General features: G+C 43.3%; 1 protein-coding gene across 1 annotated transcript in view; it reads right to left on the minus strand.

Moving 5' to 3' along the window:
• Nucleotides 1–268: 268 nt before the first annotated feature.
• Nucleotides 269–23644, minus strand: part of s100p (S100 calcium binding protein P) — a 28744-nt gene continuing 5368 nt past the window's right edge. The window contains exons 2-5 of the mRNA XM_083767023.1: nucleotides 9351–9521; nucleotides 7407–7577; nucleotides 6688–6883; nucleotides 269–4856 (exon numbers count right to left, since the gene is read on the minus strand). Coding sequence (XP_083623149.1) covers nucleotides 4572–4856; nucleotides 6688–6883; nucleotides 7407–7577; nucleotides 9351–9521 — 823 coding nt within the window. The 3' untranslated portion in view covers nucleotides 269–4571. The remainder of the gene's footprint in view (nucleotides 4857–6687; nucleotides 6884–7406; nucleotides 7578–9350; nucleotides 9522–23644) is intronic.

Genomic DNA, 23644 nt, shown 5'->3' on the forward strand with positions numbered 1-23644 from the left:
TAGAATGCCTTTGGCTATAAGTGTACCAAATTTCATGCTTTTATCACAAACTGAACGATTCATTGATATAGTGGAGCTAAGCTGCTGTACTATGGGAGCTACACACAGTAAAGACATTATTTTATGTCCAGCAACAATCTTTATGAAGCTACACTGCAACTGCTGTCTATCAAAACCACAAGATAGAGCCAGGCACACAAACGGCATCTTTCTTCCACATGCAGACGCACTATTTTATTTATTTAACAGGGACAATGCACAATTAATCAACACCTCATTTTTTTATTCCATGTAAATGGGCCAAAGTTGGCCAAGAGCTAATTCCCATCTGTAGTCCCTGAGCAGGCATACAACTATCCATACAAAAACATATAATACAATACAAAAACAAGTAAATATGGCACAGGGGACAGAACAATTACAGTGAAATGTGAGAAGTGGCACCAGTGACAAAAGGAGCCGATAATTTCTCATGATTACAAATTTGGTTTGCTTTAAGCCACCTCTTAAGGTCAAAGATGGAGTGCCACAATTAACAGGTTCTGATTCTACTTAGGAACTCCACTCCGTATCAGGTCTGTTTTAGTGTCAAGTGTGTCGGGTTTCCTTCACCGTGAGCAGTGTCCCAGGAGAGAGCCATAATTATGTGTTGTTAACATACAGTAGCCCCTGCATTGAGTGACCTCACCGTTCTCCGAGATCTGAAGATAGCGGGCTTTACACTCTCTAATCCTGCTGAGGAGCAGAGTCTGTGAACTTCCTTTGGTGTGGAACGCAAGCACTCGCCAACCAGTGTTGCCATGTCTGCTTATTATAAACGACCTTGTAGATAGTAGTTGGGTGCTTGTTTCTAATGTGTATTTGCTTATTTGGGCCTTGCTTCTAAAGTGTAGTTGCTTATATTGTGCTTGGCCCAAGTGAGGCTCTTCAACGTTGAAGCACTGGGCCCTAGTGGTAAGAGGAGGGACTACAGGCGGACCCGTGGATTCATGACCATGACAGTGCAGCTGGGCTTTAACATTGAGCGCTCGGTTGCACTTCCGCATTTGACCACCAAAATTTGGTGGGCTTCGTGCCAGTTCAGTCTCTATATCCTTCTTTATACTCTATGGCTTGTTTCCTAATGTTTAAACCAGTGATTCTCACACATTCTCATGTCAAGGACCCACCCACACATTAATGTATTTGTCCAAGGACCCTACATCTAAAAATATTTGTGCCAGCTCACTCCCATACCAGATTTGTGCTGTAAAAATTTTCAAAAAGATATTCCACAAGATATTCCACATCGTGAGTGAGCTTGTAGATTGGCTATTTTCAAATTGCCTAGTCGCTTCTTTTGATCTTGTTTTCATAGACCCGGTTGCTTATTTCTCACACACAATGTTGCAGAACTGGCACACATAGCCTACGTGCACGTACACATGCGCACGCACACACGCACGCGCACACGCACACGGACAATCACACTTCACTAATGAGGATTAAAGTTGCCATGGCTGTGAGATGCTTGTCTTCTCCCATATCTCCTTGACCTGCATTGCTCTGTATGTGTTAAGGCATCGAGGAAAGGTGAGGCAGCGTTATTGTTTTGGTGATCTGAGTCCTTATTAACCACCGAAGTGTGTCTTGTTGCAACACGACGTACATGCTGTGAGTTTGTTGAAAATGTTCAGATAATGATTATTATTAAAATTATTATTATAATTATTCCTAAAATAGGGATGCCAGGTTGAAAGTGGTTAATGAAGACTTTGATCACAGAGATAAACAGATCATTTGAACATTAGTGTTCCACAAGCTCTGTTCATGCCAATATAAAGCCCTTTGAATTGAAATTTAATTGTGTGTTTTTATAATGGTTATATGTTTCAATCAATACTCCTGTTACTAGTCCAAGTAGGTGAGACTGCAGAAAGCTGTGTCACCTTTCACCCCTGGGATTGTAACTGCGGTTTTATTTTAGAGTAGCCAATTATTTTTTACCCCCCTTTTTTGTCTCACCAATGTAATGCGTGCGTGTGGTCGGTGCTTACTGTACGTGACTGTGAATGAGCCAACTGACTCATCTATTCTTTGTCAATGACAACAAACACCGTGGAGATCTCGCCTCAGTTAGATTTTCATTTCTCTGTGCAGCTTGCTTTTGTGTGTGCGTGCATGCCCGCGCGCACGCGCGCATGTGTGTGTGTGTGTGTGTGTGCGTGCATTGCTAGCAGCAATATCTATTTCAATATCTATTTCATACCACCATCCGTCTTGTTTAAAGTTGGACAAAGATAAACCATTGCTATCTGTGTTCTTTCAGTTGCCATAACAACTCACAAGAGCTGTCATTTAAAGGTTAAATTATATCTAATTGAAGTTTAATTGTTCCAATAATGTAAAATGAGCCAACAGCTCATGGGTGGCAATAATCTTCCAGGATGTTGACTTGCACCTGGCACTATAGGACAGTGGTTCCCAAACCTTTTCATGTCAAGGACCCCTAAATTGACCCCCCATTTGAAGAGATATGCCAGGGACCACCATAAGAGAAGATTTTTAATGGCTCTACAGTAGCAGTGATTCTCAAAATAAATAATTTAAAGTACCTCAGTTTGACATGCATTAGTCTACGGACCCCCATTTAATGGTATTTCTATTTCTGGGACACCCAGAGTTACAGACCCATAAGGGCCCACACAATCATTTAGTTGGGGACCCCCATTGCCTCAAGGACCCCTGGGGGTCCCCGGACCCCACTTTGGGAACCACTGCTGCACTGCACTAGGGGATGCACTATGAGGATGTATTTATCGCTTGGCCAAGGACCCCCTTAGCTGAGAGAGAGAGTTGACACATGGACACATGGTCCTTGTTGCAGATTAGAAACATTCCATAGGCTTCATAGACTGAGCAGAGCACTATCATCCGTGTTAATTCAATTATTTTGTTTGTTTACACACCATCATTCCATTTATATAATCCCGACGGCCTTTACGGCATGTCACTCCCCCATCTCTCTCCCCCATTTCCTGTCAGCCTACTGTCTGTCCCTCTATAATTTTTTTAATAAAAAATAAAGGCGAAAGCCGCAAAAAAAAACATTAAAGGAAAAGAATATATATAGCTACTGGGCTTCAGGCACTCTGCTATACGCACACACGTGCGGACACTTGGCTTCTAAGTTCTAACACATATAACAAACTCACTGCACACAAGTTCGTGGCCAATAACTGAACGTAGTAATGATATCAGAGTTAGGTGATAGGTCTGGGCAGAGTATAGAGTAGGGGAATAGTGACATGCTTTGATCTCGCCACAAAGCGGGTGCCTATGGGCTATATAGTTCCAAATATTGCTCCTATGGTTGGAACTATCCCATCGAGATAGAATGAGCACTTCCGCATTCCATTGTTACAATGGGAGTCAACGCTAGTGTTGCCACTCTCTTACTATATTACTCTGGTTCCGGGATGCCACTTGCGTATGTGATGAAAGAAGTGACTAATGGATAATCTGAGAGGGTGGGCATGGCATGCAGGGAGAGATTGTGTAAGATTTAGATAGTGTGTGTGTGTGTGTGTGTGTGTGTGTGTGTGTGTGTGTGTGTGTGTGTGTGTGTGTGCGCGCGAGTGCGTGAGGGGGGGCGGGGGGATTGTTATTGCGGTTATAGTTTTTTCACGTTCAGTTGGCAGAACGTTGCAATATGATGAAATAACTTTCCGTTTCACCAATAGACATCATAGTAAGTTTACAGTACCCTGAAGGGGGAGATCGGGCAGTATGTTCACACCTGTACAGTATGTTATATTACATAGTAGGCTAAGTACAGTATGTAAGGTGCTCCCAATAATACTTCAGTCTTAAGGCATATTCATTTAGGTGATAAGGTGACCACCGAAACGGTGGTTAGTAGAGAAGTGTTTGGGTGAGCGGTGAGTCGCTTACCACCACAGCGTGACGTCATGTTGTCGTTTTCAGTGGTCACTTTATCGTCTAAAACTGGAGTATGAATGGGCCTTTATGTCACTTAAGTTTGACACAACAATCTTAAGTATAACCAGCTTTGCACCATTTACTGACTACCTACCAATGGCTATTTTATCTTTCAAGCATATTCCATCTCCTTTCATCATTGTGCAATTCACAGAAAAAAATACCCAAAATGTCACGCTTAGACTGTTGTACTTTATCTAAACAACATCTACATCAACTGCAGTTTTCCAGTCTTGGCACGTTTTGTTGTGTTTTCACATGTGCTGTGTTCACGGAAAAAATAAATTCCATTTGGACCTTGCGTTCCCGAGTTATTGCCATTTGAATACACCATGGCTTGATGAAACACACTGGAGATAGATCCATTTCTGTGGGACTGCGACTCAACAAAAAAGGCGCCCAAGTCGTCCTTGGCAGAGAACGCCGTTGGAAGAAAGTCGTCAAAAGTCATCCTTTGACGTGGAGTTAAAGTCATTGAGATGAGTCTCATTATTGTCCCTTCTCGTCGTCTCAGAACAATAAAGCCGCACCGGAAAGTCGCCACTTCGTCTTTCTGACGACAACGCTTCGCTCTGACATCGTGAAACCCCTCACCTCTTGAGGGGCTTCATCTGCTCGCACATTATGGACAGGTACTGGGTCAGCTTCACCAGGGCAACGATGATGGTTCCGCAGATCAAGGTGCAGGTGGGCCAGAAGAGGGAGTGGAAGACGGCGCCCTGGCCGTAGATCTGCGTCAAGATGGCGCTCTCCACGTGGTCCCTTGGGTCCGCGAAACACAGAACTATTTGTTGGGTTGTGAGGCGCGTGGATATGTTCTGGACCATGGCGTGCGTGGCTGCGTAGTCCTTACGGCACTTTGGGATGAAGAAGCACTGTGAGAGGGAGACAAGAAGGGGAGAAAGTTGTGTAGCGTACAGTACGTGTAGCGCCCCCTGGCTTTGTTGATATATCTATCTATTTATAAATGCACCAAGTCTCTGTCCGTATGTATATGTCTAATGTCTGTGTAATCCACGTAACTCGAGAACCGTCAAATTCGACACACGCGTTCCACACCACAGCAGGGGGTGCAGTGCCCAGTGTCGAGTCAGTCGGACTCACGGTTGTCCTGAACGGCCTCAAAAGGCCTCTGCCCCGAGCTCTATCTATAAATGCACCAAGTCTCTGTCTGTCTGTATGTATGTCTGTGTAATCCACGTAACTCGAGAACCGTTAGCCCCACCGACTTCAAATTCGACACACAGGTTCCACACCACAGCAGGGGGTGCAGTGCCCAGTGTCGAGTCAGTCGGACTCACGGTTGTCCTGAACGGCCTCAAAAGGCCTCTGCCCCGAGCTCTATCTATAAATGCACCAAGTCTCTGTCTGTCTGTATGTATGTCTGTGTAATCCACGTAACTCGAGAACCGTTAGCCCCACCGACTTCAAATTCGACACACAGGTTCCACACCACAGCAGGGGGTGCAGTGCCCAGTGTCGAGTGCCCAGTGTCGACAACCACTTTTCAAATTATCTTCATATAATTGGTCCTCACTAATAAAATACCACAATTGTTTTCGACTCGGTCTCTGTCTCATAGGAGGGATGTGAGCAGTTCAGAAACCTGTCCACCAGTGACTTCATCGATGGGGAATCCAAGCTAATAGAAACTGCAGGCTTTCTATAACTGAAAAGTTTCAATGCGACGCCGATAATGGAAGCCATCGTTCTCATGAAAAAAACAACAACAATTATATATTATTTTAAATCTTGTTAAAAAAAATCTGTCTAACGATGATGTCACTGGTGGACGGGTTTCTGAACTGCTCACATCCCTCCTATGAGACAGAGACCGAGTCGAAAACAATTGTGGTATTTTATTAGTGAGGACCAATTATATGAAGATAATTTGAAAAGTGGTTAAGTTAGTTTGGGCGGGAACCCCTTTTGGTGTTAGCATTGTCATGCTTTAGCTATTTAAAAATAGCAGATCTACAAGCTCATAGCGTGCCACCGAGTTGCGCGCTACGAGCTTGTAGGTCTGCTATTTTTGACTGCCATAGAAACATAGCTTTTTCAGAAAACTGTCAGGATGTTGAAGACATTTTTAGAATCTGATCTCAGGTCAGAATGGGTTAAGTATAAAACATACATTTTCGGCTTTTGTTAAGTCCATGCAGACCCCTAATATGCTCTATGATCTATGAATGTCTGGACTGTGGCTTTTGGGCTATAACATTAACATTGCAACATCATGTCTGTCCTATAGTGATGACAACATGCCACGTTACTTTTAGATGCGTCCATCCGTTCACTGTCCTAAGCTTTGTCTACATATAGCCAGCCTACTCTGGTTGCACCGTAATGATGTGATAATAACGCTTAATACTGTATCCTCCCCCCATATAGCACATGCCCTTTATACACACACAGAACCCCGAACCATCACATGATGCCCTAGGGCCTAGGCCTAGACTGACAGATCGAGGGACGGTCGTACAGTAATCTACACAGCACTGTTTCCCAAATTGTGGGTCACGGACCAATTTATATGGGACTCGAGTAAAAATCCCATTTTCTTTTACTACATAAAAAATATATATTTAAAAAGTATGCCTCCGGGCAGAGATATGCACTCAGAAGAACCAATATCGTTTTAATAATAAATATATAGTGCCGTGTACGTGCAAGGATACAATCTGAAAAATACGGTATATACTGTACCTCCATGCTGATGTCTTGTGTTTCCTCGTTGTGTGACAGACGGACCACCTTGCCCGAGGAGTTCAGGCTAACGTATACCTGAAGACACGGGTAGCGGGAGCTCTTCCAGCACTCGGCGCCACAGCTGTACGAGCAGTTCACGTCCCACACGATGGTGGAGTTCAGAACCGTGCAGCTGGTCTCCTCTGTCCACACACTGCACAGAGAGAAGATTGGGTCTGCTTATACACCAGTGGTTCTCAAACCTTTTCATGTCAAGGACCCCCAAATTAAACAAAATGGTAGGAGCGCACACAAGAGTAGGGAGGTGCTGACCACGGGAGACACACTTTAAAATAGAAAGGAGAGGTCGCACAGCTCGTAGTCCCGATGCCAAAAATACCTTTATTGTTACCAACGTTTTGACAAACAAGTTGCCTTCTTCTTCTTGACATTAACTTGAGGCACAAGTCAATTTCCCATTCACTTGTCCGGGACTTGTCCGGAGCACCTAACCGTTAGGGGAGAGGATGATATTGTGATGTCACTATATCACTGTTTCTTCATTGGCACGTTTGACTGTAAGGTTTCAGCCTCCAGGAAGAAACCCTAAATACAAAGGGAATACACCATTGCAAACAACAACCACACCAAGTGGTCTAATGAAGTACCGTCACCTCATGAACACATAAATACAAAAATCACGGCACTCCATCTTTAAGGATAACTTGGGCTTATACCTGTCAGAGTATGACCGTAGGATGGTGATTCCCAGTACAAAGTACATCATGACAGAGATGAGCACCATGCTGAGGCCTAGTAGTATGGCTCTGTCCTCTCCTGCCCTCAGAGCGGTCACAGTCTTCCTCTTGTCCAGCACCTCATACTCACGAATCTTATGGTAGATGGACCTGAGACGAGACAGACAGGGGCGTCGTATCAATGCTGCAATAATGTAGAACTACTCTGTTACAAGCAGTGTTGTTTATGGCAGCACATTTCTATTTTAGTTTAGTCATAGTCTTTGGGCCTGAAACTTTTTTGTCATATTTTAGTCATCTGGAATGTCTTAGCATTACTCTAGTTTTAGACAGTCGACTAAATGTCATGCGATTTTAGTCGACTAAATCTAAAGTTGATTCAGTCGACTAAAATGTATTTTGTCGGGCCTTGATGCCGTTGTAATGACAGATTTTACACTTGCTGAAAATAGCCGATCTACAAGCTCACAGTGCGTTGTGAGCTCCAACAAAAATAAATAAAGACACTTGGGTATATGAAAAAATCTGAAATAAATAAATGACTAATGAGTAATCTGAGAGGGCGGGTATGGCATTTTTTGTGTTTTCACAAAAGAACACATTCGTTCAAGGCAATATTGAGTGTAGGCCAGGGTAACGTTCATAAATTGACACTCCAGGTGACAGAGTGCACGCTGTCACCAAAATACCCTGCTCCTAAATTCAGATCACGATCAGAATTCCTAATGGTTTATTCAGAGCATCAGAGCTAGTGCACTCTGGACATTCTGATTAAGAGTGCAAAAGACCATGCTTCATCTTGATATGATTATTAGCTTAGTTACAACTTGAACTGACAATCACTTGATCCGTGTACCCTTGATCCGGAAACCCGACGGAAAAACGCTACTAAAAATCTGAAAAACGCAGCAGTGTGCCCTGTGACCTTAAGCCCTTGGACTTGTTGTACAGAGTGAACTGTTCTTTGGCAATGAAAAGTGATCATTTCATTGCTACTTACACCCAACCAGACTGAAGTGGTTTGACTCAGCTGACATTGCCATCCAGTCTTGTGCTGATGGGGCCAATAAATACATACTGTACATACATTTTATTAGGAATATTGTCTCCAAGTGAAAATTGTGGCCTATTAGGGGTCAGCAAAGTCAGTATAGGGTCCATCCTCTGGGGAGCATGACGCTATAGGCCTACGTTACAACAACAAATACCATCGCAATCCAACCAGTTGTTTTTCAGATATCTTGTTTGGGACCAATGTAGCCTGACCAACAAGTGTTAGGCGAACCAATAGGATCCACCGGCTGTTTTTGCCGGCACATTTGAATCTGCCCCTCTAGACCCAGTGGCGGCCTTATATATGTTTCAATCGTTTCAATTCAAACGGTCCTCGAGTCTCCAGGGGCCTTTTTTGGAAAAAAGAAATTGTAGTAGTAGTATAGTGTGTTGTTTGGTTGTAATTGTTCCCACTTCCCAGTGTGTGCACTCACTGCAGCGCTGACAGTTGAAATTGCATCATTGTATAGCCAATGCTGCCTTCCAGTTATACTTTAGTAAAAGTAGTAATTGTTTAATCAAGCAAGCTGCTTTTGTGTGTTTTTTATTTATTTCTATAATTATTAATTATTAAAATTATGACGTCATGAACGGGGCCTCCCGATCCTTAAGGCCGCCCCTGTCTAGACCAGAAATCACAGTGCCTTCACGGGCAGTGGGGCAGGCTAATATAATGCTGCCTAAATTATTTGTCTGATCTGTTCCCAACCGCACTGTTCCCGCTCTGTCAGCTTTAAGTGTGCAAGGTTAATGGTTAAGTAATGTCTACCACAGGAGGATTTGTAAACAGGATCTGAAGCTCAGTCAGGTTTGCAGATGGCTTTAGTCAATTCCTTTTGTAAGTGAAAGCTTAAGTTGATAAGAATGTACCTCCGCTCACTTCCTCCCTGTGTTGCCTTGCCTCCTGACCATAGAAACATGCTCTCAGAGGATTGTTGTGGGTATTGTAGTCCACTGCTGCTGCCAGAAGTGCTCACACTGGGCTGATATTGTAGTCCTCCGTTGCTGCCAGAAGGGGTCACACTGGGCTGAGGAAACCACCTGCCAAGAGAATGTACACACTTAAGTGTTCATAGTAATTAGACCTTTAAAGATTCCAGGGAAATTCAATTGCCGGAGGCAGCACAGCAGTTAAACTCACTGACTGCCATCTCTCTCCCGCCCCCATGCTGCTGCTGGCATAGTGATACTGGACATAAAAAAATGCTGCTGCTGGCATAGTGATACTGGACATAACAAAATGCTGCTGCTGGCATAGTGATACTGGACATAAAAAAACCTTCCCATGTGACAAAGGGGACTGATGATTAACTCTGTACTCTACTATTCCTTTCCCTCCTCCTTCCTCTTCGGTTTGTTTGTTGCACACCTGCCCTTAAAACCATTTTCATATTGCGTTTGATTCCATGGAAATGTGCATAATGCAAACCGGTAACCGGAATGCTCGCCTGAAACGGAAGACTGTACGTTTCTGAACCAATCAGACTCATCTGTGTACCACCAGGGGGAGGGGGGGCTGAAGTATCCACCAGTGCTACTAGTACCAGTGGTTGAGAACATCTGCTGCCATACATGGTTTCCTCCGCCATCTGTGTGTGAATGTGTATGTGTGTATGTAATAATGCACAATCTATGTAAAGCGCATTGGATAAAAGCACTATATAAATGCAGCAGTCATTGTCAAATTTGAAAGATAGTTGAGAGACGATCTGGCCCCCTGAACACATTGAAATCACTCAGCAGTCCTGCGGACCACCTGTTTCTAACTTACACACGATGCAGGAGGCAGCAGGACGCAGCGTTATTGAAAACGAGCACTTCCGACCAACTCGGGAAAACTTGGAAAAAGAATCACCCGCATGGAATTTCTAGACAGAAAGTAACTCATTTTAATATGTCTATTGTCTATGATCGATTTTTAAGAAACCAAAACTGCAGATAGAATGAGAATCTGTACAGCTGCAATGTTGGTGAGTTTAACGTTGTGTAATACAATCTGATTTCTCTTTAGATGTATGGGCTCGGCTGTCAAGGCCAGAAAGTAGTTTTTTTTGCCACTCAGTAGGCGTTCCCACATAACTTGCATGTAGGATGATGTCATGCGCATAGCCTCTATGTCTATAGCTTTGCCCAACAATAATTCACTAACTGAAATAAGTTTTGCATCAGCTGCTGAAGCCAAAGCAGATTAAAGTGACCATTTTCAGTCATAGCACAATATGTTATTGACATGAATGTGGCGGTTTGCCAATCCCCATCAGCAATTGAGACTATTTAGCCTTTGTTTTATGTCACAAATATCTGTCATGACGTTTTTGTTGTGACCTTAAAGGCTCATACATAGTCTGGATTTTCGGTGGTGGGGTGACCACCGAACTACAACATGACATCACGAACCGTGGTGAAGAGCAAACCACCGCCACGGCTCCAGCCCTTCTCTCTGTTTTTACTCACAACCGCTCAATGTTATACTCCGGTGGTCAGCTCACCACCGGAGCGGTGGTCACCTCACCACCGAAAATTCAGACTATGAATAGGCCTTAACAGTTCTGATTAGTGTGAACGGGTGAACTGACTAATGGTCCAGATGCTACAGCTGTCATATGTATTTTGTGTTGTGTACAGATGAGAAGACCAACTAGGCCTATACTGCAAAAGCTACACACAGTATATTAGAGAAAACGACAATAAGATGTTTGGCTGTTGACTTCACCACATGCATCCTAGTAGGCTATTCCTAATCTGAGGAAAACATTTAATCATGTAATTCACTGTGTCAGTGTGTTATTATGTTATTCCCAATATTTCTCATTTTGCCTGCATAATTGAATCACCATAATCTGCCAGGAGCCATACAGTACATTTCCTTGTGGATTAAAGCTGCTATAAGCAATAATATGTTACATTTTGAATGACCCTTTTCTATTTATTGTTTGTGTTCAGACAGCCAGCTATTGGTATAAAGCTCCCAAAACAAATTTAGTCTCTCTGACACATCTAGGGGCCACAATCTGCATTCAAAGATTTCCCTAGAAGCTTTGTCATTGGTCGATTTGTCTGTCTACTACCTGATTGGTTAGTCATTTCGACCGGGTGTTTTTCGACCAATGACAAAGCTTCTAGGAAAATCTTTGAATGCAGATTGCGGCCCCTAGATGTGCCACAGAGACTAAAATATTTTTGGGAGCGTTTTACTCATTGCTGGCTGTCTGAATACCAAAAAATCACACCAGTGTGAACCGAGTGGTGCAACTCCCGTCTATTGGTTCTCTGTATCATTCCAATTTGTATCGTTCCAATTTCTTCTCTGTATCGTTCCAATTTCTTCTCTGTATCGTTCCAATTTCTTCTCTGTATCGTTTGCGTCCAGCAGGTGGCAGCCATGTCACATACTTCTGTCGTTCCAATTTCACACATGCGCACAACACTCATGCTCATGGTTACAGGTACACACACAGGTACACGGACATTGCAAGCTGGATGTAGGAGTGGTTGCACCACTCAAAAATAATAATAATAAATAAATATTGCTTATAGAAGCTTTAATACAGTTTTATCTTAAATATAAAACACCAATCCCATCTTGTTTTTTAGGTCCAGCATTTGGTGTATGTAACCCAAATGTTGTCCTAACACAAACATTAAATGCCATTGACAATGACTATGGACTATTTTGTTGAGTGTTTGTGTAAACACAAACATTGATGTCGTCATTGGTGAGGACGCAAATTGTGATTGGCCGGAATGAGAAGATGTATGATGATGATGTATACGATGATAAGAGCGCCCCTCACTTCACACGGGTGTGATTTATTTATTGTAATGACAGAAATGATGTCGTTACCCTCTGCTGTTGATGTCATTAGACAAATTATGTCACGCTAGATTAGCTGTGTAATTGTCCATCAAATAGGAGAGGTTAGGGGATCACACTACACTAATGAACATAACAATGTGTAATTACTCCATTGGCACTGTTGATGCAACCTTGATAATTGGAACCCGCAAGATGTTGTGAGCATCCTGACACGGTTCCTGTTTTTCCAGCATGATTTTCCACACTTTACTATCATAGTAGCATAGCAAAGGTTGTGATTTCATCATACTGTAGAATAATTATGTTATTACTTGCACAAGCAGAGCGCACAAGTAGGCCATGTATGGCCTATTGTGGCCTACCATGTATGGTCTACTTGTGTGCCACGTGCAAGTTGGTACCTCGACAGAGCATTTCTAGTTTTATTTAAAGTCATCAGAGCTTATTGATGATAATAACCAGATCTTATTTTAATGATGTTTGGGAGACAAGAAAGGAAGTAAGTGAGCCCAGTGTCCATGACATCATGGAGCCCATGGACACTTTGAAATACAAAAATATATGAAAACACATATTTATTACCAACATAAAAACACCAGGAAAGTGTTTCTTGTCTCCCAAACATCATTCAAATAAGATCTGGTTGCAAAAGGGGTGAAGTGGCCCTTTAAGATGAGTCTACTCGTCATGAGCGCCTGCATAATTTATTTATAGATGTATATATATTTATTTATTTATGTGATTAGCATCAAATGTGTAATATGTACACTAGTAGATGTCCTTGTCCCTGTCTCCTTACACTGTTCTAGTGTGATTCCAATATATTTAAATCGCATGTGCTGTATGTTCTCCGGTAGTAATTTATTTATTTATAGATAGATAGATAGATAGATAGCACCTTTATCCAAGGCACTTGACAAAGATTACCATTCGTGCATGCATATATTCATTCATACACCGATAGCGGATGCAAGCCGAGACTAAAACTAAATCACATTTTATTCAAAAGACTAATAGGCTAAAACTAAAAAATGTTAAAATCAACACTGGATGATGAGTGTTTATGACGTCCTGGGAACACGAATAGAATCAATAATCATAAAGTAGAGTATTGTACATATTTGACATCACCTTGACATAACCACATACACCGGCGACGGAGCCATATTTATGTGAAGAGATAATACGACTGTTTATTTAAAGGTATTGTGGTCACACGGTGAATGAAAGAGTGCATTAAGGCAGTGGTTCTTAAACTTTTTCATGTCAAGGACCCCAAATTGACCCCCCATTAGAGAAGAGAAATTATTTTGGGGGTCCCAAAAAAAAAAAGAAGGAAATTAAGAGTTTACATAGTACACATAGTTCATGCATAAACTTTCCTTAATGATTATATCTGGTTTCAATATTTATTGTCTCCACCAGGCCGAAGGCATGTGGGGAGAGTATGTTTTGCACTCCGTCCGTCCGTTTGTGTGTCCGTCCGTCCGTCCGTCCGTCCGTGTGTGTGTCCGTGAACAGCTAATCTCGGCCACCGTTAACCCGGTCGATGCCATATTTTGCACACACACTCCCTGGATGCCAACCATGAACCTCTGCCCCAAACATTCCAGAACGGCCTGTTATAGCGCCACCAGGAGGCCGCTTTGTGCAAAACAAGTTTTTGCACAGTACACCTACAGATTTTGTCCAAACATCACGCAAATTGGTACACAGTCTCTCTAGAGCCATTCAACGAAACGGGTCTTTCAGATTGATCAGACTCCATCCTGATTGGTTAAGATTGGCTTCCAAAGTTCACAGGAGTGCTCAGTTTCAAACAAAATGCTGCAAATCATGAACACATCGCGTGAATTCCGTGAAATTGTGCACCCACATTCCCACTAGGCCGAGGACGAAATGCCACATGAACAATTTCAACTCAGCCTCAAGGTGGCGCTATAACTGGCCGAAAAGTGTTTTTACCTCTAACTGCACGGATCTGTGGATAACCTGGTGGAGACCTGTGCCCGGAAGGGCACTTTTTCTAGTTTATGATGTATTTTTGCTATTATTAAGGTTATTGTATAATGGTCAATTTGTATTGGGGGTGCGGAGGGTGGCAGGGCAGGGGTCGCTTTACAATTTACACCACTGCATTAATGGTATAGGTTGACCAGAAAAGGGCAGATCTTCCCCAGCAGGCCGGGTGGCCTACCTATGGGGCTGCATGTGTCAGTGTTGTGTTGCAGCCAGCGGGACGCGAGGAAGCTGAGGAGGGAAATGGTCGTTTAGGGTTCTTCCCTTAGAGTATATATTAATAGAGACGGCACCGGATTTCTCCTCCCATCCACTTGCATTAAGTTCGGTTAATTGTTTCAGTGCTGGCTGCTGTGTGCTGGGAGGCTAACAGTAAGCACACCGAGAAATGTAAGTATAGGGCCTACACTTCTGTCTTCAACAGGTTGAATAATTAATGCTGGATCTTCAATTTAATTGCATTTTAATTTAGCATTTTAATTAGAGAGCAAGTCGGAACTTGGCTCCCATACTTAGAATCACTTGCATTGAGTGTAATGTGCATAAGTTGAACATTTATTTAGAAAATTGTCCATCGTGCAAAAATAAACAAAAGAACGTGTGTGTGTGTGTGTGTGTGTGTGTGTGGTGTGGTGTGTGGTGTGTGTGTGTGTGTGTGTGTGACTGTGTGCGTGCGTGTGCGCGCACGTGCACACAAATCCAATAGGGACGAGGGTGTGCGGTAAAGATAAACTTAAGTGTGGTGAGTATGAACTCTATCTATATTGTCAACTTGAAGTGTTCTTGTGATGTGATGATGACTGACTATAAGGCCTTTATTTACAAAATTACACATACGTATCATGATGATTTAAAAAAAAATACTTTAAACTAGTGATTGAAAACAGAAAGTGTTTCATGAAAAGGTTTACCAAGGTAATTATTGTTAAAATCAAGTTGAAAGTCTGCCCAAAACCTCTTTTACTTGTATTGAGATTCAACAAGTGCTATACGGCGTCAGGTGATAAAAAGCGGCCTGCTCACTCCTCATGCATTGAAGGAAGTGCATGAGCTCAGTTCGGGGCTCTCCCCAGGTTGACAGAGGGAGAGTAGCTGTGGGATTACAGCTTCAGGCAACCGGGTGAAAAATGGGTTACAAAATCGTGGGTTAAAAAATGTATATAAGGAATGCACTAACGTGACCATAAGACGTATTGAGTGTAAGTGAGAAGTGTATAGTGAGAAGTCATCAAGTGTTTGATACAATGTTTTTTGCCTTGTGCAGATAAAGGACAGTTTGTGATGATAAGAAGTGTTCAGCATGGAAACAAAGCCTACCTGAAGAAACACGTGGCCGATAATGGTAGCTGTGGCGGTGGCCCAAATATGAAAAAAAGTAGTAAGTGTGCACGCATGCACGCACGCACGCATACGCACGCACGCACGCACGAAGTGGTGCGAATATATATAAATGACAAAGAATATAAAGCGAAAAGCCCTATAGAGGCTTGTTTCCTTTGTGGTTCTGTGTCTCCAATTCATCTAGACATTTTATTAAAGACATACAATAACATATACAAGAAAAATACAAATGTAACCAAATCTGTGTTGAACGTGATTAGTGGTGCTCCCTGTGGTCTTGACGGTGTTGACCTTTAGGAAGTAGTTAGACACTTAGACAGGTACATGCCATGGGTGTCTTTGTGGTGTAGCGTATCTTGTAGGCCAGGCCCATAAGTAGTTTAACAGGTACATGCCTGTCTTTGTGGTGTAGCGTATCTTGTAGACCAGGCCCACTGCAAGTTGCTGTGCTCTGTCTTCTACCCTGAGCCATCCCATGATCCCCACCTATCCAGAGCCATAGAGTAAGACAGCGTTACGACAACTCTGTTCACTTCATGGGGCCAGTCTAATGGCGGCTCTTCTACATAATAATATAATAGACTTTTATTGTGAGTGAACCGCATGACTGGGCTGTTTTCTGCCCCTTCAATGTCGTAACTCTGTCTTACTCTGTGGCTCTGAAGTCTGAACCTATCAAAATGAGCAGAGGTAAGGTGAGTTATAGGAGTATAAGGCCAAGCAGTAGCCTGAGTTTGTTTTGGGATGTCTGGAGCCTTGTGTTGTGTCCTCTCTAATCCCTCCCTCCACCAGGTGCACCTGGAGGCGTGGGTGCAGTGGTGCACCCTCATTCCATACGGGATGTTCTGTAAGTGCAGCCGCATGGCGTGCAGCGGCCGAAACAGAAGGAACCGCAGGTGTGCAGTCCTATTGCGTCTCAAGGGGTGAGTTTGCACGTGTGCCCGCAACGCACCCACCACTCACCCACCACTCACCCACCACGCACAGTGTTATAAAGTACTGTAAAAGGAGGGGGGGCTAATAAAAATAATAATTATCATTATTATTTTTGTGTGTGTGTGTGCGTGTGTGTGTGTGTGTGTGTGTGTGTGCGTGCGCGTGTCTGTTTGTGTGCGGGTGGGGAGGGAGGGGGGCATGAGAGAGAGATATAGAAAGAAAGACCTTAGAAACTAAACAAAAGAAAATTATGTAATAATGCTCAGTGTTTAAGACTATTCTGTACATGACTGATTAATTAAGATGAATTCATGTCTACTACATTTCAGCGGTGACGAGGGGAGGGAGGCTGTCTTGTCGTGAGTGAAATCTTTTTTACCTTCTCTGGAAACATTGTCTTGATAGATAGGTATCGGTAGATACGTAGATAGATGGATACTGTAGATAGATAGATAGATAGATAGATTAAAGCAATAAGCCACAAGAGGTCTCAGTTCACCGGGTATTTTATAATGGCTGAGAGGAGTATATAATGAGATACAACGTGCAGCGGAGTGTCTCTGTCTATCCCACCCTCTCAGACATTATAAAATACCCGGTAAGCTGGGACCTCGTGTGGTTTATTGCTTTTTTAATCGGTTACCAACATTAGCAACATTAACCTCATAAAACGATTCCTAATTCACAAAAGTAGCTACACTTTGCTGCGGGATCAATGTAACGAAGCTGGGAATGATAAAGTGATTAAAGGTGCAGGATTATCGTGAGAGTTACTACGTGATCTAATCAGAAACCATAGATAGATAGATAGATAGATAGATAGATAGATAGATCAGCTGGCTGTACAATGTTTAACTATATGTATTTTGTTTCTCTACAGTTAATGATTCGAAACTCTACGTGGCCCACTTTGTTTTCTACAAGCGCAAGGTGACATCTCTTAGGAAACTGCGACATTCAAATAGGTCATATTTCAACAAGATAATCAACTTTAGAAAGTAAGTTATTTTATCAAACACACGCAGGCACGCACGCACGCTCCTGTGTGTGTGTGTGCGTGCCTGCGTGCCTGCGTGTGTGTGTGTGTCATAGGAGAGCTGTGGGCAGTTCAGAAACCCGTCCACCAGTGACATCATCGTTAGGCAGATTTCTTTGTGTTTTAGTAAAAAACTGCCGCACCCTTAGATCTCCTGACCGACCTGTTCTGACATTCCATGTTAATCTGACCTCATCAAACCCTGTATACACTCAAGACACACTCCATATATGGCCAGAACTCATCAAACCCTGTACACTCAAGACACTGCCCCCACTGCCACCCTTAGATCTCCATATATGCAGCTGACCTGTTCTGACATTCCATATGTTCATCTGACCTCATCAAACCCTGTACACTCAAGACACGCTCCATATATGGCCAGTACAGAATTCATTCCGATCTGAACCCCCATGCCAAAGCGCCAGCGCTCGCCCAGCAGTCTGCCATCACCCAGGCGGATGCGTGCGAGCGAATCTCGCCCTTTAGGGTGTCTTACTGCATGGTTACTTAATACTGTGTATATAGTAGCCTATTATATACCCATAAAGTTTACCCACAAAGACAAGGAGAGAATGGCATTAATTCAAACACAGCTGCCATGCCAGCCATGTTTGACATTCTGAGTTCACAGTGAAGTCGTTCATGGTGGCAGTTTTACTTGCACTAGTTATTCAGCCCTTGGGATTATATCTGTTACCAACCCGAAGGGTTATCGGATATCACTCTCTCGCTGTCTCTCTGTCCCTTTATCACTCCCCTCACCGGGGAAAAATAAAGGCTAATCACAGCCTTTGATGTCTGTTACTTCTGTCGGTCTGACCTATAGTTACAGTATATCAGTCGGTATACTTGAAGGGAAGATGTGGTTAAATATATACAGTATCTTCTCTCACCAGATACACTACAATTTATGTGCCATGAGCATGTGGCTCACAATCCAGACTCTTGGTTTAAATTGATTCATTGAAGCAATGAAGAATGCCAGAACTGCTACTAAGCCACGATAATTACCCCTCAAAAATCACACTCGTGGCCTGGGCGGTTGGCTCATCCGTCTGGGCACCTAGGCTGCTGAGCTAGCCTGACGGCGTGCCGCGTGTTCGACTCCCGATCCCGACGGCCTTTGCCGCGTGTCTTCCCCCCCATCTCTCCCCCCATTTCCTGTGAGTCTACTATCAATCTATCAATAAAGGCGGCTGTCCAGGCACCTACAGTATATAGGCTGTGAATCTGCGGGTTCGACTCCCAATCCCGACGACCTTTGCTGCATCTCTACCCCATCTCTCTACCCCCATTTCCTGTCAGCTTACTGCAGTGTAAACTATATCAAACTAGAACTTCACTCTGTCGAGTGCCTACTTGCTTGTTGCACACTAGTAGGCCTTACATGGCCTACTAGTGCACAAGCAGAGCGCACAAGTACTGTCGACCACTACAAACTGTCAAATCTCAGCTTCTCTGTGTAAGAACGTTTGAAATATTGAATTATTAGGTTTAGCTATTTGCTACGTACCTAGTTTTTGGAGGTAAAAAAGTAGTATTGTGAAGTATGGTAAAAGCGACGGCTTTCGATGGTGACGTTATATCTCGATCAGTGTCGGGAAATGCCTCTATGTATATGTATATGTAATTTGTAAGTTGATTAGCGGTATACTGTGGTTACTTTGCGCCCCTTTTGATGCGTATGTATCGTCCCAGCATATGACGTCAGGGTATATAACTGGTATAACTAGCTCTCAATGATGACGTAATAAAGATGTGGATTAAAGGACCCAATGCCAGAGTGTAATTGGTTTTCGATGGTGACGTAATGACGATATGATTTAGTGTCGGGAGGATTAAAGGTAATGCCCCTATGTATACATCTATGTAATCTGGCACCACTGCCGTATCAGGCACAAGTAGTCATTACGTCATATGCTGGGACGGCGCATACACATCGAACATCGTCCTGGGCGAAACTAGTACTTGCGCGCTCTGCTTGCGCAAGTAATAAAGGCAGAAGAAAATACCTGTATATCTTAAATACATACATCACATTCTGTGCTCAGCCAATCAAATTCCACAAACACAACACAAACACACAAAGCAGTGCATAGGACCCCCTCAAAAAATGAAAGAAATCACACTTGTGTGAAGTGAGGGGCGCTCTTATCACCATATCAACACATTCTGTGCTCAGCCAATCAAATCATCACAAATAAAAAAAGACACACAAAGCTGCATGTGTCTGCTAGCGCCCCTCAAAAGGTTCACAGACATGGCTGCCACATTATGGCAGAGTCACTTTCATTCATTGCAGATTCACTGAGTTCACGAGTACATTTTGTACTGCAGTATTGAGAAAAAATAAAGGGAAGCTCCGCACACTCAGTACTGTACTGTAGTATTGATACTTTTACTTAAGATACTTTTACAGTAAGTAAAACATTTGAGTAGCCTACTTTTTCCACCACTGGCCAGTAAGCAGAGCTTGGTTTAAATAGCCAATCAGATGACGTGTGGATGTGACCGATCACCTGATGCTGAGTTGGCACTATACTTTGAGTTGTCTCAACTTGTCTGCCTGGAAAGGAAAGGAAAGGTACTATGTTTACCCAGGGTAACTGGACTAAGCTCAAGAACCTGTTTACAGCCAGGCCCTGCTCATAGAACATTTCTTGGTAGGGGTTCAATGCCTTGTCCAAGGGCACTTCAGCGGTGGTACTTTTAACGTGCCGGTCCGGGGATACGAACTAGCGACCTTCCGATATCAAGACCGCTCCGCAAACCGTTCGGCCACTGCTGCCCTGAACTACTGTTAGCTCTGCAGCCAGGCTTCGTATCATTTACACTACAGTAATAACCATTGTGTGGCTGTACGGAACCGTGTGTCTGTCCTGGGTTCAATTTGAGTCCATGCCTCTGACTGCTATTGATATCCCCCTCTGTTAATTCACCATGCAGTGGCTGTTTTATCCCTGCTTCTGGTCAAACTGCAATTAAATTCTGGGAACCTATTTGGTAAAACAAAAGCAAAACATGAAATCTTCCATCTTGTTTTTGCCTCTGGGGGGAACCACCTCCTCATGTTGATGTATATGTTTGATAATATCAGAATTGAATAGTTTAATTTAAAATGTATTTTTAACCACATAAACCCTGGCGTCCATATTTTGGGGAAAAACAATCTAAAATGTGTACAAATTCTAAAACATCTTTTACATACCGTGAATAAAGGCAATCGGATCGATTTACTAGCTGACAGCGTGATCGACTTCGCTATTGGTCATACAACAAAGTATATACAGTTAAGAATATCTTTCAAACCCTGCATCTATACCCTATGCATATAGCCTTATTCTGCATCACTGTAATACCCATGAATCTACAATAATACTGATAACGCTCACTTAGCACGTGTTAGTCAACACATGCTAAGTCATCAGGCTATAAATGTCTGTTTTGCTAAAGTGGTGGTGGCTCGGCTGACATAAAAGATGATCCCAGCAGGCCGTTGTGGTGAACACATGTGTCACCACTGAGCAGGACTAGCATGCCTCGGGATGGTTTACAGCCCAAAGTGAACCGGGCACTTTCAGCAGCCATCAATAAGGTGTGTGTGCGTGTGTGTGTGTGTGCGTCTGTGCGTGCGTGCGTGAGTGTGCGCTCGCGCATGATATGTGTGTGTAAACACACGTCTACATGTTTGTATGCGTGCATGTGTGTGTCTCACACGACGTGCTGCCTGCATGGGAGGTGTGATATCGTAACACAAGGAACAAAGGTGTGGTGGCATGCAGCGCTGACACGTTATATGGCCACATGTACATACTGCATGCGCAGCTATGCTACACATAATATGCACTCAGACATCACACCACGACGTACAGACACATGCCAGACATTCCTTTACAGTTTAAGACCTCCTGGCTTCAATGGAAGACATGCTCTGCACGTCAAAGGTGACATGGTGAAGGTCAGGGCAACTGTACGACAAGATTACCGGTATGTACTGTATAGCAGACATTAAACTGTACAGTTATCTAGCCGCCATACAGTATCGCCTGTCCAATAGCTCCTGTAACTATCTATCCCGCATCTGCTGTGGTACATATACCGCTGATTGAGACTGACTGATGTTTTTAGGGATTCATTGATTGATTGAAAACTTTATTCAAAAGGATACAGACACAAGAAAGCGGCTAGGCTTGTTTCCGTTGTGGTCCGTTGTGGATGCACCAATATGGAAATTCTTGGCCAATACCGACACTTAAAATAACAATTTAGCCGATACTGATACCGATATTATGTTTGTTTTTGTTGTTTTTACTTTCCCCCTTTTGTGCCACGGAAACAAATGCATCTTCAATACAAGAAATACATGTTCAGAATCTACATCTTGGTAGGCTGCAGATAACCAACACACCGACATAGCCAACGCAAAATGTATGCTCATCACAACAGAAATATCGGCTACTGCCATCAGTTGTTTTTTGTCGATACCGACATTGACCAATAGCGGCAAATATCGGCCGAATGGGCCAGTACCGATATGTGGCCGATTCATCGGTGGATATAATGTATAGTGTTTTATGTTTTGTTCTTTAATGGACCCTGAGTCTAGACAAATCAAATTGATTGATAGAGGTAGAGGCAGCTTACAGGACTTTATGAGAGGTCAGAATCTCTCCACGTTCACGTTTTGCTCACTTTTACTCTTTTTACCAAAAGGCTGAATGGGTAGCAGATGCATATAATCCTTGCTATAGAGAGAGGGTATAGGGAGTTTTTAGGGGCCTGCATGAGCACAATTTGGAGGGTATAATTTTGTGTTGCTGCCAGGGGAAGAAGGGGGTGTGGTTGAAGGGCAGGTGCTGATACTATTTGTGTGTATTTAAGTAGCAGTTGGAAGAGGTTGCCAAGGAAGTATGTCCATCATCTGGGCATGTTTGTGTGTTCTTGGCTTGAATTGCTTGTCTTTGTGCACCGTTGCACACAATTGGTAATTTCTTAAGAATGCTCATGAGAGAGTCAAGCACAGTCTTCCTCCCTTTAATGATTAATATGCACACAGAGTCACAGACACTTTGGGGCACATTTTGTCACATTCTTTTCTGTTCTGTAGAAGGCTTGATAACAGGCTATCTATCTCCTGGACATGTTTGTCAATGATAGCGAAAATTGCCTTTTTAGATCAAAACAAAACTTTATGTGGTCAACATCCAGCAACATCTGCTGGAAGAAATGCTTGGTTATAGATCCTGAAGAGCATGTGGTGTGTGGAGGTTGAAGAGTCTGTGTATGGAAGCAGGATTAAGGGTAATAAGGGAGGATGGCAACATTTATCTTGGTAGTTATGTATTGTAGAGAATGATCAAAACATGGTGCACGCACACACACATGCACAACAAGCTCTCTCCTATAGCTCTGACAGCAATCAAATCTTTACATGGCACTGCAGCGCACTAGACATCTACAACAACAGCAAAGCTTCTCTCTAGGTCGTCGTCAGACGAGCCCTCCATCGTTGCTTCCAGTCCTCCCGGTTCTCCATACATCTCCATACATCTGGCCAGTTTGTTGGTACTTTGCGCTCCTGCATCGCTCGTGAGTACATCCACGTATGTTAGCGTTAGCCTGGCTAATAAGCCAGACTGAATCAGCCGTTGGCAAAAAGATTGCCTGTGTTGTGTGATATTAGTCTGGCTTATTAGCCAGGCTATGTTAGCGTGGATGTCCTCGTGATCGATGCCCGTGTGTTGGTTCCCAGAGCACCAGTTTGCTGGCTGGTGCCTTTGGCAGTGTCTTGCTAGTCTCATTCTCCTGGCTGCTATTTTCTAGCTCACCCTTAGTAATCCCTCATACAGAGTCTTGTTAGTAACATGTACAGTCTTGCTGATGTTAAGTAGCATTCTGGTGTAGCACCTGTCAAGGGACTTCTGCAGGGTTGGCTTCAGGGTCCAGCATTCACTGCCGTATAGGAGAACAGACTCCACTGTTGCGTAGAAGAAGCTGAGTTTGATTTGACGG

Source organism: Protomyctophum parallelum (assembly GCF_964188405.1).
Source record: "Protomyctophum parallelum genome assembly, chromosome: 6".
Taxonomy (NCBI): domain Eukaryota; kingdom Metazoa; phylum Chordata; class Actinopteri; order Myctophiformes; family Myctophidae; genus Protomyctophum; species Protomyctophum parallelum.